At 43.7% G+C, this 16,148-nt stretch overlaps 2 protein-coding genes across 4 annotated transcripts in view; one reads left to right on the forward strand and one right to left on the reverse strand.

The window, feature by feature from the left end:
• Positions 1-233: 233 nt before the first annotated feature.
• Positions 234-5,503, reverse strand: CIAO2A (cytosolic iron-sulfur assembly component 2A). The gene is made up of 5 exons (XM_033167570.1): positions 5,275-5,503; positions 3,553-3,717; positions 2,878-2,927; positions 1,897-1,942; positions 234-715 (listed from the first exon to the last, which is right to left on the reverse strand). Exons 1-5 carry the CDS (start codon positions 5,432-5,434, stop codon positions 618-620), a joined length of 519 nt encoding a protein of 172 aa, XP_033023461.1. The 5' UTR covers positions 5,435-5,503; the 3' UTR covers positions 234-617.
• A 268-nt stretch (positions 5,504-5,771) lies between these two features.
• Positions 5,772-16,148, forward strand: part of SPG11 (SPG11 vesicle trafficking associated, spatacsin) — a 34,224-nt gene continuing 23,847 nt past the window's right edge. For 2 of the 3 annotated variants that reach the window (XM_033167568.1, XM_033167569.1), the window contains exons 1-13: positions 5,772-6,097; positions 7,007-7,191; positions 7,536-7,766; positions 9,271-9,466; positions 9,851-9,988; positions 10,366-10,814; positions 11,002-11,147; positions 11,898-12,030; positions 12,663-12,818; positions 13,628-13,809; positions 14,513-14,689; positions 15,436-15,507; positions 15,897-16,024. In XM_033167568.1, the coding sequence (XP_033023459.1) occupies positions 5,877-6,097; positions 7,007-7,191; positions 7,536-7,766; positions 9,271-9,466; positions 9,851-9,988; positions 10,366-10,814; positions 11,002-11,147; positions 11,898-12,030; positions 12,663-12,818; positions 13,628-13,809; positions 14,513-14,689; positions 15,436-15,507; positions 15,897-16,024 (2,414 nt within the window). In that variant the 5' untranslated portion in view covers positions 5,772-5,876. The remainder of the gene's footprint in view (positions 6,098-7,006; positions 7,192-7,535; positions 7,767-9,270; positions 9,467-9,850; positions 9,989-10,365; positions 10,815-11,001; positions 11,148-11,897; positions 12,031-12,662; positions 12,819-13,627; positions 13,810-14,512; positions 14,690-15,435; positions 15,508-15,896; positions 16,025-16,148) is intronic. The other variant, XM_033167567.1, reaches the window with a different exon arrangement.

Below are 16,148 nucleotides of genomic sequence, written 5' to 3' on the forward strand. Positions count from 1 at the left end.
CAGCCCTAGACAGTAAAGTACCACTGAAGCTTGCAGAACTTCTGAGCTTATGTAAGTTCTACAGGTTACAGTGGTACTTTACTGTCTAGTAAATATCTATAAGGTTGCAGCCACCACATTATTTTTACCTGTCTTCAGAAATGCCTAGTTAAATATATCTTTCTTAATCTACTTTGGTTTACACCATAAAAAAACTTACAGGGAAGTTTTCCTGAAATTGAAGACAACTTCTGTTTCTAAAACTCTGTATTTTATTTATCTCTCACACCGGCAGCTAATCAAACACATTCCATCATAACAATGTGTAAAATTCAATCTTCAAAATCAGTTGTTTAAAATTACAATGTATATTCATGAGGTGGCAACAGAATGGTTTCATAATTTTTTTAAAAAAATTATGAGCTTCTCACAATCCTTCAAAATTAATCTAAGACTATACATGGCTCACTCTCCTTCGTAATTTAAATGGATTTTTTATAAAATAATTTATTAAAAATATACAGGAGGTACAAAGAACTGTCCAGTATCAAATTCAAGGCCTCCATTCCTCCCCCAAAAGACATGAACACCAAAGTGCCAGAAAGATCCCAGGTCAACAGGAGCTGCTGTCACGGTTGCTAGTCTGGATCCAGAACACACTGCTCCACAATCTCCCGCAAGTGAGGATTCTCCATTGCAGCGGCGACTCTCTCTTTGTCATTTATCTGCTTGTTAACTGCAGCACGACGAAAGACAAACAAGAAGTCTTTGGTTAATGATCAACAGAAATGCACTACAATATCGCAACACACACACACAGTGTGTGCGCACAAAGATGCAAGTCTTACAGAGACAAACACAGATTTGTCAAGTATCAGAGCTCAGTGAATGCCTCCCACAATCTGCTGTCCAATGCCTGCAACTTTTAGATCTCATCACCGTCTTACCGGGCTTTTAGGGAAGGTAAGAACATTAGAAGCAGCCAACCAGATGCCTATTGTGGGAAACCTGTAAGCAGGACCTGAGTACCTCTCCACTCCTGTGGTTTCCAACAACTGATATTCAGAAGCAGTGCTGCCTCCGACCCACGGAGGCAGCTCTCCTCTGTGAATTTATCTAATTCTTTTTTAAAGAATTGATGCTTTTGAATTATGGTGCTGGAGGAGATTCTTGAGAGTCCCATGGACAGCAAAAAGATCAAACTTATCCATCCTTAAGGAAATCAGCCCTGAGTGCTCACTGGAAGGACAGATCCTGAAGTTGAGGCTCCAGTACTTTGGCCACCTCATGAGAAGAGAAGACTTCCTAGAAAAGACCCTTATGTTGGGAAAGATGGAGGGCACAAGGAGAAGGGGACGACAGAGGATGAGATGGTTGGACAGTGTTCTCGAAGCGACTAGCATGAGTTTGGCCAAACTGTGGGAGGCAGTGAAAGATAGGTGTGCCTGGTGTGCTCTGGTCCATGGGGTCACGAAGAGTCAGACACGGCTGAACAACAACAAGAAGTTTGGTGTTTCCTGTGGGAACGGTACATTGGGTTGGGTTTTATTGCTTCTGCTTGTAGGGAATTTATGACGGCCAGTTTCAGCAATATTGTTTAACTTTGTTTTTTAATTTTATGTATTTCTGCCCTAGAACCTTTGGGCATATGATAAATAAATAGAGAAGTCATGCAATGCTAAGATTGCAAGAGATCTTGCAAACAAGTATGAAAGCAGAAGCTATTGTGTTTCAGCGTGGTGTGCATCACTTCCTATGGTGCATCACTTCCTATGGTGCTGGGTGCCAGGCCCTCCCAGCCTGACTGCCACACAAGAGGATTTAAGACATGCTCAACAGGAAAATTCAACACACACACTTGGTGATGTGTCTCAAGAGGCTGCTTTATTCCCCAACGCAAGCTGAAGACATACTTACTATCCTCCTCAGTGGAATGCGCTCCCTCTGAAATGTAGATTTCCAACTACATGAGAGAGAAAATGACTGCTTAAGATGTTTTTATAGAACAGGTATGCATCTGCACAGAATACACAATACTGTTTTGATGGCTTGCTATACAGTGGACCCTCTGGATACGAATGTTCTGCGCATGCGCGTGTGGTGAAACCCGCAAGAATACACTTCCAGGTTTGCCGTATTGGCAACCCGAAAGTTACGTTACCTGAAGGTAACTTAATCTGGCAGTTCTCACATGCCTACCAAAGCTGTGTACATGATACAGTCTCCTGAGAATCTTATGGTACCTTAAAGACTGTGACTAGCTGTGATTCCTGTCCTGCAAAGACAGACTAGATGACTCTTTGGGTACCTTACAACTCTAAAATTATATGATTCTTGTACAAATTTATTATGACTTAAACCAGGCTTCCTCAACCTCGGCCCTCCAGATGTTTTTGGCCTACAACTCCCATGATCCCTAGCTAGCAGGACCAGGGGGCAGGGATGATGGGAATTGTACTCTCAAAACATCTGGAGGACTGAGGTTGAGAAAGCCTGACTTAAACTTTGGTAGACTACAGACCACTTCACCAGATGCATGAAGTGTACTTGATGAAGTAGACTGCAGAGAGTGAAAGCTTATGCAACAATAAATGTGTTAGTCACAAAACTGTGTTGTTCTTCCTGCAAGAGACTAGCATGGTTGCAATCCCTCTGGAAATCCTGCCAACAGAAGCACTCTGTGTTTCTTCATTGCGCATCCTCTTCTAAGACCACATTTTGCATGAGCAACAGATAACACCACCCCTTGAAATTCCCCATACAAGCAAACATGCAAAACATTTTGGGGGAAGTTGGAAGTGGAATGTGTGGCCAGATAAAGCCCTCTAAACATGCATTTCTGGAGAGTCAGCTGCAGTATGTTTTTAGAAATACAAAGAAACTGTACAAAGTGCATACCTTGTGTTTAAAAGGCAAACATCTCTGCAGCTTGATCCTCAAACACAGCCCTGCATTTTAAAGAAAAAAAATGTCATTTTTCTTTTCAAGCACTACGCTTCCATTATCTTTCTACCAAAAGAGTTGGTGGCATGTGGTCATGCAGCAAAGCATATTGCCCAACCATCTGTAATTCAGTTTTATAAACATGTGAGGGAGAGCTTGCCTTGGTTCTCAATGTATCTTGCTCTAAAAAATAGGCTGGGAAATGAAGTGAGTGGCATCCATTTTTGAAATCTGCTTTCAAGCACAGAACTGTTTCACAATTTGGTAATAAGCTGTGAAAGACTGAAGGGTTTCGCACCACACACTGCCACGACATGAGCTCTGATTGGGATCAGGACACTAATGTGTTGAGCTTTATACAGGGACGCCGTTTTCAGTCTGCCTTGCAAAAAACAAAGATTAAATTGGTTCCAAAGAAGCCTATCCCTAAAGGAAACATTTTTTTCAACATGAAAGGTCCTGCAACCCATTCAGCTTCAATAATTCACAATGCTGCTGCATGTTTCAACACACAAATCCAGAAATGCTTCCAGAAGAACTGAGTGTCCTGTTATTTGGCTGTCCGATATCTTTCTTTACTTAACATCATAAAACTGGCAACTTCACAAACTGCTCAAAGCACCCCCTTACCTATGAGAGTGGCCAAAGAGCAATGAGGTACTGTTGGTGTAAACCTGATTGTGACCAAATATTCATCTTCCCCAATTTCATGCACTTCAACGCAGCTTTCTGTTACGACGTCTAGTTCTTCTAACGTGTTGGGCTTCTCTGGGTCCCGGATAGTTCGAATTATATCTAAGCAGAAACAAACAGATCACAAGTGTCTAATTATGGGGGAAAGGTTGAGTGGTCAAACTCTAGGCCTGGAGTCAGCTGCAAATCAACTTGCTTGTGACATAAAAGGGAGTTTGACACAAGCCTTGCCAGGACTCTTCACAATCTGGTCCCTCTTGGCCTTTTGGAGGAACAAAGGTTGCAAGTGACATTTCAAATGAGAAATGATAAAAACAGCATATGAAATGTGTTCTGAGGCTCATTGCTTCATGACCAGTGAGCCTGTAAGCAAATGGGTACTGTGGAATGGATTTGGATTTATTTATTTTTTGGTCTCTTTTGGATTGGAAATAATTTTGCCACTGTGACTCATGCATTGTTATCCTCAAGAAAGGAACTATTGCAATAAACCTGGGCAAGGGATTACCTGAGTGGGGGGAGGTAAGAGGCAAGGGGGCTGGAGATGTAAATGACTATCAGACTTTGAAAAGCTGGTATCACTGGATCAAGTTAAACAGCTTTGTTGAATTAATTAAACTAAATTATTTATTTATTGTTAGATTAATTGAACTAAAATTGGATTTTTAAAAAATGTGCAATTAATTGTTACAATTTGGAATTTGATTGTTATTATCTTCCTGCATGGGTCATGCAAACCACTATTATGAATCATGCTTTTTATCGGGAAGGCTAAAGGCAGTGGGGATGAGTTTATCGAACCAAAAGTGTAGTGGCCCCCAAAAGTTTGGGATCCACTGCAATAAGCTCTATGTGGGGCTGCCCTCAGGAGTGACCTGGAAGTTAAAGCCAACGCAAAATGTATTAGTTGGCATACTGTTGTCACGCACATGTTGCAGTGTGGTTAAAAGAGCCTCATGCTAGCTGCCAATAAATTACTGGATGAGGGTTACGTTCCAACTTATAAAACCCTGAACAGGTACCCGAGGGATCGCCTTCTTCCGTAGCTCCCTGCCTAGCAGCCAGGGCAGTCTGGTGAGGCCCTCCTGGCTGTGCCCACAGAGCCCATAGGCCATAAGCAAGGGGAAGAAGGCCTTTTGGGTAGCAGCCCCCTCTTTGGAAGCCCCTCCCTTCTGGGACACACAGGCAAATGCCAACACCAGAATCAATTGGGCCCCTCTGCCAAAAACGCATTTATTTCCTCTGGCTAGTCATTAGTGGCAGTGGGCTGTATAAGTAAGTTCTCGTAAAAATTAGAAATAAAAATTTGTATATTTTAACGTGCACACTCTTGACACACCTGGCTGCTGGTTTAATTTGTGCTGCAGTCTCAATGCATTTTTAGCGCCTTGTAGTTTCAGACGAGAGGAGGTGTGTAAGTTTAAACTGTTTTCGGTTTATTGTTGATTTTATGTACTGAATGATTTACAGACTTGCTTTGGGGTTTTTTGTTTTTAATTTTTTATCTTATTGCTTTATTTTCTTCGTACACCGCTTCAAGGTTTCGGTTTTCTTTTTAAACACCCCCTCCTCCAACTGCGAGGCAAGCAGGGTCCTGGGCCGCGAAAGACCTCCCGCCCCGTTAAGCCTGGATAGGGACGGGGCTGGGGAGCCACTGACCGTAGACCTCCAGGGCCCGCTCCTGCTCCTGCTCCATGGCAGCGGCGGCGATTCTGCTCGGGGCCTCGGGCCGGTGGTGGGCCTGATGGTCGTCCTTCTCTTCCCGGTCCTCATGCCCCCCGCTAGAGAGCGCCCGCCAAAGCAGCCCCAGCGAAAGCATCCCGCCCCGAGCCAAGCCCGCTCGCAGTCTCCATCAACCGGCCCGCCCGCAGCCCGTCAGGCGGCCCTCGCGGGCACTTCCGGTCTTGGGATGGGCGGGGCGCTCCACAGGCAAAGCGACGCTGTACACACAGTACTCACAAACGCGCACTACTCAACCAAGACTACATTTCCCGCCGTCCAATGCGCTCGCTCGCCCTGCTTTCCGCGCGGCGAGGACTACATTTCCCGATTCGCAATGCTCTCACTCGCCGCCCGTCGTGTGGCAGCTTGTCCCCGCGAGGCATTCTGGGAAGGTTAGTCCGAAGGAAGAGCGTCGGCCTCCGCCCTCCCGGCTTTCGTTCTCTAGTTGTGGCTCTGCCCCAAGATGGCGGCGGCCGCGGTAGGTTTCTGAGGAGACCCACGGACCCGGCGGTCGTGGTTCTCTCAGGGGAAAGAAGAGAATGGCGGCGTCGGAGGCTGGGTCGCTTCGCGTTCTCCTGCAGCCGTTCCCCAGCCCCAGCCAGGGAATCACCCGGGCCAAGCTCAGCGGCGGCCGAGACGCACTGGCAACCGTGACGGGGGCGGAGATGCGCCTGACGGGGCTGGTGTCAGCCCGGCTCGACGGCGGGCAGGACGGGCCCAGAGGGGACGGCAGTATCGCCCAGCCCGGCGCCTGGGAAGAGTAAGTGGGGGGTTGTTGCTGTATTCATGATGATGCATTGATAAAAGATGCATATGACCTTAGTAATATCATCATTAGGTCTCACCAACTTTTTCTGGGCCTTTAGCACCTTTGCAAATCAGAGGAATTGTCATGGGTACGCCCCACCCTGCATTGTAACTAAGGACACACCACACAAACTATCCTGTTGCGTCTTTAAAACCTTATTTTAGGAGAGGGGGCTGGAGACACATCAGGAAAAGCCTCTGTTGGCAACCCTTGAATGTGGAAGTAATTGTAGAGCATGGATTGCAGGTGAGGGAGAGAAGAGAAGTTTCAGTTTTGGCCTTCATGATGGCAATAATGCACATAGTTGTCTAAAGGGGGGGGGGCTGTCAGACCATTAAGTCCAAAATCATCTAGCCGCACCACTGAGGATGGTTTATCCAGTGCCCTCCCCGTTACTGCCCAGTTTTACTTGAATCAACCACTTCTCTGGCTCAGCACCCCATTTTGCAACAGCCCCACCTGTTGTGAGGCTGTGAGCATCCATGTAAAAGGAGCTGTCAGAATCTATAGTTCCCCAGTTCACCTTCTGGTCCCTTCCTACCTCTGTTATGAAATCGAGTTGCTTGTAATTTTTTCTTTGGATAAATCGGAAGTATTACTACTCTTGTTAGAGAAATAGACAAAATTGTAAACCCAAGTAGATTATTATTGGTTTCACTCCATAGAGTTTTTGTTTCATTGATTGTATGTTGGTTGTCCTTTTCAACTGCTGTGTTCTTCTAAGTTTGTGATCATTTTTTGTGCAAGTGGACAGTAATGTAATTCAGTTAAGTAATTTGTCTCTAAAAGGTACAGCATACTTAAAATTCCAAAGAAGAACAATTGGAGGTATGGCTCATGTATTAAGTATTGTTTTCCTAGCTTCACATGGGAGAGTGTGGAAGATGAGGACCTTCCAGTGGACAGTCTTAAACTACTTGCTGTCAGTAAGACCCATGAACTTTTCGTATATGAAATTAATCTAGAGGTTGGAAAATGTGATGCAAAACTCTTGCAGAGCTGCAGTGAAGATACGCAGAAGCAGCTCATCAAACTTAAAAATATTAGTGAGTATAACATTCATTCAAGATGTAAGATACTAGTTTATTAATTTGTTTATTAATTTGGAGGCCATTCTTCAGCAGTGACTAGAAAACAAAATATGTCATATGGTATCTATTGCAGACCTCTTAGCCCATGAGTTGTAACTTGCTGTAGACAGGTAATGCTTATAAGCGTTGGTAGGGCTATTTCAAACATTGAATGCAGACGGATATGCCTGACTTTTGTCACTTGTAGGATGGGTGATCCATTTAACTTTATTAGGACTGTGCTGTATCGCTTGTTTCTCTGCACCTATTGTTACTGCATCTTAGAATTTGAAAATATCCCTTTTGTCCTCATCATGCAGGTTTATCTTCAATCTCCTCTTTGAGAGTGCTGTCATTTAAAAATGGCAAAGCTTTGATGCTGCTCAACAACTGTATTATTGCACAACTTGCTTTTCTTGGAGAAGAACTGAAAGTGGAAAAGTTGGAGGAATGCTTTCTTCTTGATCTGTCATCAGAAGCTCTGGAAAGGATAGTAGATGTTGCCTTTTGCAGAGGTGTTCTTTTCTTGTTAGAGGAATCTGGATGGATATGTATCCTTTTAAATCGAGTTTTAAAATCCTGCCCTTCCTCCAGCACAGAGTGGTTTGCAAAACAAATGTATAATATAAGCAGTAAAATAAAACACTAGCAGATAGTTCTGTGTTGTTCAGTAATTCTTAAGAAACAGACAAATACTGAGATATATAAATGGATATTTTTGTTGTTGTTTGTCTCTTAATAAAGTGCTAGCCTTGAGTAATACAAAAGGTAAGATGCAGAAACAATCCAGGATCAAAACAAGGTCAAAACACATTAGGTCACAAGGCAAGTCAGGGTGCTAATGCAAGGATTTTGTTCAAGCACTCTGCCAGCAACTGGAGACTTTTAACCAGGAAGCTTCAGAGTTCCACCCAGAGCACAGCTGGAGGCTATCTGGATTGCCTGAGGCAGTGATTTTCAACCAGTGTGCTGTGGCACCCTGGGGTGCCTTGAATGATGGTCCGGAGTGCTGCAGCAATACTGGCTTCTGTCCCTCTTTCCTCCCCTCTCTCCTCTGATGCCCTCTTACATCTCTGCCTCCCAAAGCCTTGCACAGCTGTTGTAGCAGCCCTGGCTACAAGCTCCCCAGGCAAATGGTGCCTCTGGGGCTGGCCACGGGGAACTGGTTGCCAGGAGCTGAGGCAGCCTTGAAGTTAACAAGCAAGTGGGCAAGGAAGCCCAGCCAGCCAGTCTTCCAGGCCTTGCTGATGGGAATGGACAGACAAGGTCTAGGCCCCTGTGGGGCAGTTGGAGGAGGCACCTCTCTTTGGGGTGGGGGGCAGCTCAGAGACCATGGGCAGCAGCTGTAGCTGCCCAGAGGACTCCCAAGGAGAGAGGAGAGGAGGCTGAGGGAACACTCCACAGGCTGCCAGCTTTGTCTGCAAGGGGTGACATAACAGGACTCCTGAGCCCCCACAGGTGCCTCAGAAAGAATGTAGTTGGTTAAGGGAGCCATGGACTCAAAAAGGTTGAAAACCTCTGGCCTGAGGAGTTTGGTCTTCTCATGAGGAGGAGCTTCCTCACAAGTAACACTTTATTTTCAAGGAGTCTTTGTTCTTCGGGTGGGTGCACCTGTACCTTTATCCGCCAGCGTGTCACTAGACTTGGTGCTAACTAAGCCTCTGACTCTGATTCTTGCAGGGGCCCTCTCTATCTTGCAGAGAAGATTGGAGTGCTGTGATACCTGAAGGTCCCAGTTTCCCTTGCTCTGTCTCACTGTGCATTGACACAGCCTGTTTCTCTATCATGCTTGCTTTCTTGAGCGCCAAATCTTCCTGTGAAGAGGATTGTTCTAGCCATGTGCCTGACAGTTGCAATATCTTAAGAGGTGTCCAAATGCATGCAGTTTAGAATGGTTCAGTCTACTATCTCAATTCGAAACAGTGTCCAGTGGTCTTGCACATTAGGTCTAAGTTAACATGCATAGGATTGCTGTGTCATGATGGTGGGTTTTCCTTTGCATGTGTGCCTGTTCATGTGACTCAGAAAGTGTTTTTCTTTAACATTGTTGTAAAGATATTTTCGATGCTACGGATGGTGCCTACCTTGCCCATGTTGATGTCTCCCTCTATCAAACAGGGGGGCAAGATGAGAAGTGTCTGGACATCATGTCTTCTCTTACACTGTTAAATATATCCTATGATCTCAGTGTTGCTGTGGTTGCCAACAGCTCCAGTTGTGTTGTGGCTATTGACCTCCATTTATACTTCAAGTAGGTTGGCCACAGTATGCTATAAAGTGGTATTGGGCAGGCAGATTTTCACTTTTTAAATTCTTTGCTAGTTCTAGCCTCCCCCCTCTCTTTCTCTCTCTCCCCCAAAAAGTCTGATGGTCCTGCTCTCTTGAAACATTTAGGAAAATGGTTAAAACATTTTATTGTACTGGACATTTGTGGTCTTAATCTCACTTCCCCCCTGCTGCTTAAATTGCTTTCAATGACTGTTTTAATGCTCACAGTTTTTTATTGTTATAATTTATTGTCAGTGAAAATTCAATTTTTTTAAAAAAGGAGATTAACTGTTATAGGGAACTTTTTGAGGGTTGAAAGGTGGAGTTGAAATCATCTTACTTATAAATAAACACTTTTCCCCTACAGAGAATATCCTGAGCATTTAATTTGCAAGAAAAACTTTGACAACCTTCCTGTAGAACAGTTGGAGGGGACAGATGAGGATGACCTCAGAAGTTCAGATTACAGCATGAAACTTATGCAGCATCCATTTCGGACTGACAGGTATATCTACAGAACTTCTGCCTTGCATTATTAATCTATGTGGAAAAGAGGGATATGTTTGTTCAGTCCTACTTGCCACTTTAGCTCTCTGGTTCCTGCTGTTCCTGCTGATACTGCTGGTAAAATAGCTTTAGAATGTTAGGATGAATTAGTATAAGCTTAGACATGTGGCATCATTTCTAAATAGATGCACAAGTATGTCTAAACACCCTCCCCCCCAGGACTAGTTTGCAGTTGTTTTGATGGCAAGAAACTATTTATACTTATCCATTCTATTTATCTGTATTACATATCCTTTTTGTTCAAGTAAAGCAACTACAGATAATTCTTAGATTCATTCTTAAAAACGTTGGTGTGATTTTTCTCCTTTTTTCCAGATCCTGGAAGGCACATTTGTCTTCATTGTTTGGCACAGCAAAAAGATCTAATTCTTCAAATTTGGCAGCCAACGTTTTCTTGCCTTGGTGTCAGTATCCTTTGCATCTAGAGCACTGTGACTGTAAGACTCGTGAAGCTTCTGAGGCCTCCTTTCTGCATGATGCTGCTCATGTCCTTTCAAACTCAAGAGGAAAAGATCCCCAAAACACAGGCAAAAGAGACAGACTATGGAAGAGCATAGATTTAGGAGGACTAGAAGATGGTGTGAAACTTGAGTGTAAATCTGTGACAGGATTTAGTGCATTATTCACTCTCTCAAGTGAGAGTGAAGGACTGATTCTTCTTCTGTGGGATTTGGAGACCCAAGACGTGAAGCGTTCTTGTGTGGGCAAAAAATCATTTTTTGTGGAGTGTAACAGAGAGGAGCAGTTATGTCCCATCCTTTCAGGTGAGCATCTTTTAGTTGCAAATAAAAACCAAAGTCTGCAGTCTAGAAACCAGAAGCATTTCTTTGTAAGTATTGACACCACTGAGGGCAATGCAAGAAGATTGCATTCACTCTCATAAAGTACCATATAGATCATGTTTGATATGACAGGTGAATAAGTTCTTCTTTTATTTATTATAACCCTTAGAGCACGGCCTCTCCTTGGTTCTATTTGGCTTGACTCAAGAGGAATTCTTGAATAGACTGATCATCCATGGAAGTGCTGGCACTGTAGATTCTCTTTGCCAGCTCAATGGATGGGGAAGATGCTCTATTCCCATACATGCCTTGGAGGTAAAGAAACACTTGTGGCCCTTGAGGTTCTGTGCCTCCCACATCCCTCAGTGCTGGGAGTGGTGGGATCTTGCAGCTGACAGGGGATTCTTTTTTTTTGACAGCCTCAAATGTTTATTTTGATTTTATTTAATCTGCAGCCTTTGCAGGCTGCTTGGAAAGGGCACCTCCCAAAGTAATATGCGGAGCTGCCGTGTAGATAAATTGTGGAGCATGACAGAACTGACTGCTCTTGGTGACTCTGTCCTCCAGCCCTAGTTTTTGATTCTCCTGCAGTATTTTCGGCATGAGGTGATCCTCCTTTTCCTGATTTGTGCTGCACATCCTATCTAGGAAAGTCCTCCCACAAAAAGACAAATGGAAGTTCTCACCTGCTGGGCATCTATTTTTCTGACAGATAGGAGGACATTCCACCCTCCTTCATGAAGCCTCCCTTATGGGTCCCTAGTGGAATAGTGTTTGGGGAAAACAGGCTCTCTTGTCTTGTTGCATGACTTTTTGGCTTATTTAATTGCATTCTTGGGTGGATGCTTTTTTGCAGTACTTTGTTCTTGCCTTGTTGTTAAACCATCCTGGAAATTGGCAGAAAGTAACTTTTCAACTTTTGAGACTCCTTCGGGTAGTGAAAAGCGGGATATCAAATCCAAACTCTCCTTCTTCTTCAAAAAGAATACCAGTTCCCTTAGTTAAGAACTTCTGTTTCTACATGTTGCTGCATTTTTTAACAGTGATACTGTTGTTGCTGTTTAGGCTGGCTTAGAGAACCGTCAGCTGGACACAGTGGATTTCTTTTTAAAGAACAAAGAGAATATTTTCAGTCCCTCTGCAACTTGCTCCTTACAAGATCAGCCTGCAAGCACTATGTCAAATTTTTACTTGAAGAGTAAGTAAAACAATGTGAATGCTGAAATGGACATTGCTTTGACACAGACCTTCACAAAGCATAGTATAGTCTTCCCCTGCCTGATGCCTTCCATATATTTTGGACTATGGTTCCATAGCTGTCAACTTTCCCTTTTTTGTGGGAAATTCTCTTATTCCAGCACCGTTTCCCATTGTAAAAAAAGGGAAAGTTGACAGCTATGGCCGTTTCCCAATGCAAAAAAAAGGATGGTTGACAGCTCGGTACGGTTCCCATCAGCCCCAGCCAACATGGCTGCCAAGACTGTTGCCAAGACTGGTTGCGATCCAAAATATCTGGAAAGTTCCATGTTAGGAAAGGCTGGCGTAGTGAAGATGAAAGAAGTTCACTGTGGTACAGCTCGTGTGAAATTAATGCTGCACAAGACACATAGAAAATAATGAGAGCTATATAAGGGCATACTATGCTGAGCGAAGCATTCTTGGGAGAGATGGAATATGCCCTGTGTTTTCAGAAAGTGCAATGGGGTAAATAGATACCGTATAAAAGATGGGGGCAAGCTGTGCTTTTCTGAGAATCTTTTTTTTTTTTGTGGGGGAGGACATTTTAAAGTGATCGTCTGGTCATTTCCTGCTTTAATTTTTCTCACACAGGCATGGAAGAGCTTACACCAGCCTTAGATTTGCTTTGCATGGCAATCCGAGAAAATGATTTGGAAGCACAGAGCAAGCATTTCTCTGAGCAGCTGCTGAACCTCACCTTGTCCTTTCTTAACAAACAGCTCCGTGAAATTTGTATCCACAGAGAAGGTAACGGTTGTGCTTGTGTTGTGTGAATTATCATCATGCTCTGCATTTCCCCCGTAACGGGCCATGAAACCTTTCTATTATTTGAGCTATTTTCATGTGCAAGCTGTGTGCTCCTGCATGTGACCTTTTTTAAAAAAAAACTCTCCAGTGGTGATATTTGATGAGAGAAGAGGAGGAGCGATTCAGGCCTCAGCTCAGTGAATAGTGTATAGTTGTTTTCTCCCATTACCGTAATGTCCAAATCCTATACACACATACTTGGAGGTGTTCCCTTTTGGACTCCATGGGATGTGCTCATGAATAAACACGCAGACAATCATAGTCGCTGTATGGGCTGTAAAGCTGTGATTCATAAAACAATTAAGTCAGTGTTCCAGGATTTGAGCTGACTTAACAACCTAGTCATTTGGACTAGCGGGACCAGCACCTGTACTCGGTCAGGAGGGGTCAGTACCTTACAGTCGGTTCATACTATGGGCTTCGGCACTTTTGCATCTTGTGTGTTTCTCTCTATACTATATTTGGACTCCTTTGTTGATGAGTGAGTGCACCTGGGTGAGTGGGCAGGTGAGTGGCCCAGGCAGGCTTCCCTGTGTTCCTGCTGTCACTATCACCACTGGTAATGAGGAGAGGAATGAAGGGGAGAACGTCTTTCTCCTCCTCTGCACCAGTGCAAGCAGAACAGGATGTGGTGGGATATGTCTTTGAATATGTTAATGTTCATTGGACTGCCTTTAGTGTTGCCAGTCTCCCAGGGAGATGTTTTCATTCGTTCCTTCCGTTAAGTGTCTTCCCGATACTCTTCACAGAACTGGATGAAAATCTGGACAGATGTGTTGATATTTTAACCAGCTACATCAATAAACTTAGGATGTTTATGATAAAGTTCCCTCACAAGCCTTCCAGTGCCATCAGCTTCGCGTGCGATCTTGAAGAAGAAGACGTGCCTTGCATAGAACAAAGCCAGAAGTGGGAAAAGTTCAATACAGAGGTAACCACAGCATCAGTTTCTACAACGCCTGAACATATATTGTCCAAGACATTGTGTCTGTTTGCTAAATAATTTCATTATCCCAAGGAAAAATTAGTGACCTAAAGCCACGTTTGTGGCAGAATCCAGCCATAGTTAAGCATTTGGAAGTCCTGTTGATTTCAGTGAGAGAGCTAGAGACTGCATGCCAAACACTCCCATTGAAATGAAAGGCAGGTAGCACAATAAAAACATTAACTTGTGGAGCAACTTTTGAAAAGTTGTGTGCTAAGGAAGGATTTGAAAGTACAACTTGATAGTATAGCAATGGAAGACTGTGTCCAGTTCTGGCTGCCTCATAACAGAAAAGGATATCCTGGAACTGGAAAATATGTAGGAAGGGATACCAGAATGATCAAGTGGTAGCATGGAGGGAAAGTAGCAAGAGAGACATTTTCCCTCTTCCTCATAATCATAGAATTGTAGAGTTGAAAGGGACCCCAAGGGTCATCTAGTTCAACCCCTTGCAATGCAGGAATCTCAGCTAAAGCAGGTGACTTCCTGTGTTCTTAAGACTGGATTGTGTGCTCTTAACAACTTCCACCCACTTCTCCGCCATTCCCCAACTTGCCTCTCCTGATCCTTCAGGAAAGAGGTTGAATGTCAGGCGTGGTGTTTTTCAAAAGCAGCTAGTTGCATTGCCTGCCTTTCTTTGCTCTTTCAGCAAACAGTTGCTGAAGCCATATTAAACAACAAGCTCCTGGAGGCTCAGACCTTCTTCCGGATGGCAGGTAACCCTGCCCAGAATCTCAAGGTACTGACCCAGATAGGACTAGATCTGGTGTACAAAAGCCTTCTGAAGGATGATGTCAAAGAAGCCTCCAAACTCTTAAGAAACATGGTGAGTAATGCATGTCCAGAACGTGGCTTGATCTACTGTGCTTGCTTCAGTGTATTTGCATGTACACACAGCAAGGGATTGGCTTTGCTTCTTCAGGTGCTAAAGTAAGGGCCATTGGGGTCCTTGGCGAGTTAACAATGGGAGTTGAACTCATTAAGGATTTTCTTTTTCCTGTCATATTCTGCTTAATTGGGTGGAGGGGGAGAGAAGTATCTAACATAGGAGAAAAATAAGTGTGGGCATGATCCATTGAAGGGTAAAAACGCACTGACGTTTATATATGTGTACGTGTATGCATTTGATTCTTAATTGGGTGGGTAACATAGGTCTGTTGTCACTTTCTGCAGTCATCTTTTTAAAAAGGGTAGTATATGTTCCTTTTATGTACATATATTTGGATAAGCACTTTAGTTCTTGTTTTATTGCCATTTTTATATTTGGTTTTAATATTTTTTCATACCTCGGGTATTTTTATTTTGTAAGTCACTTTGAGACACTTGGCTGTAAAAAGAAACCAACAGTAATAGTAATAATTTGTCTGAGGAAGGGAGGCAGGAGTTCTTAAGGGTTGAGCATTTTAAGTCCATTTCGCAATCTGTTGTTGAAATTTCTTCAGTCCTTTGCAAGCTGCAGCTGAGCCCAGAAATCCTTTGTAGATACGTACGCACAAAAGAAAGCCTATGAGAGAAAACATGGCATTAATACTTTATTGTGTAAACTCTTCTACCCTTCCCCTTCTTTGCTAGGGCTTCAATGTGATGGAACAGCTGCGCAAAATATGTTTCTATGTAACTGATCACCGTGTTCGTGACTTCTTGGTGAGTGCGGGGGAAAACCTTTGCATGGGTTTTGGTTCTTGTGGCCTTTAATTTCATATGCCTCACCTGCATGTACAGGGTGTATTCCTGGGTGACTTCTGCTGCTACTGCCTGCCCCCACCTCACAAATGGTGTTAGTTTTCACCCAAGTCCCAGTGATGACTTCACTTTCTTGTTGTCTCTTTGGCATTAGTAGCTGGTGTGGAAATCCTGTTGCAGTGACGTCAGTGCCATCAGGGATCCACACCACATTGTTTTGTTCTAGACCACTTCCAGTTCCTGCTTACATTTTTGATTTGACAACAAACCCTTTAAGGAGTTGCTTTTGCAGTGCCTTTGATGTTAGGGTGCAAACTGCATTGCTAGTTAATGTTTTGGTCTGACTTAAGGTGAACATACTGAAAGAGGAAAACTACTTTTCTGAAGCTGAGAAGGAAATGATAGACTTCGTGCATAAGGTGGAAAATGTCTATGCAAGCACTTTCCAAGAGAAGGGAAAGACTACAGCCCAGCCCAGGTAATAGATCTTCAGCCACAATTTTTAAAAACATAATCTTTACCAACAGTGATGTGATGAGAATTGTGTGAGGTTTTGAATCTCCACCCATGCAGCAAAAAAGTGACTCCTTGTTTGATCCAGC

The sequence above is a fragment of the Lacerta agilis genome, chromosome 13 (assembly GCF_009819535.1).
Source record: "Lacerta agilis isolate rLacAgi1 chromosome 13, rLacAgi1.pri, whole genome shotgun sequence".
In the NCBI taxonomy this organism is placed as follows: domain Eukaryota; kingdom Metazoa; phylum Chordata; class Lepidosauria; order Squamata; family Lacertidae; genus Lacerta; species Lacerta agilis.

Bases quoted from the DNA above. Each gene is read 5' to 3' on its own strand.
- CIAO2A (XM_033167570.1), bottom strand. From the start codon at position 5,434: ATGCTTTCGCTGGGGCTGCTTTGGCGGGCGCTCTCTAGCGGGGGGCAT. The intron at 1,943-2,877 runs GTATGCACTTTG...TCTCTCATGTAG, and splicing joins GTTTGCCTTTTAAACACAAG to TTGGAAATCTACATTTCAGA. The intron at 716-1,896 runs GTAAGTATGTCT...GTCGTGCTGCAG, and splicing joins GCATTCCACTGAGGAGGATA to TTAACAAGCAGATAAATGAC.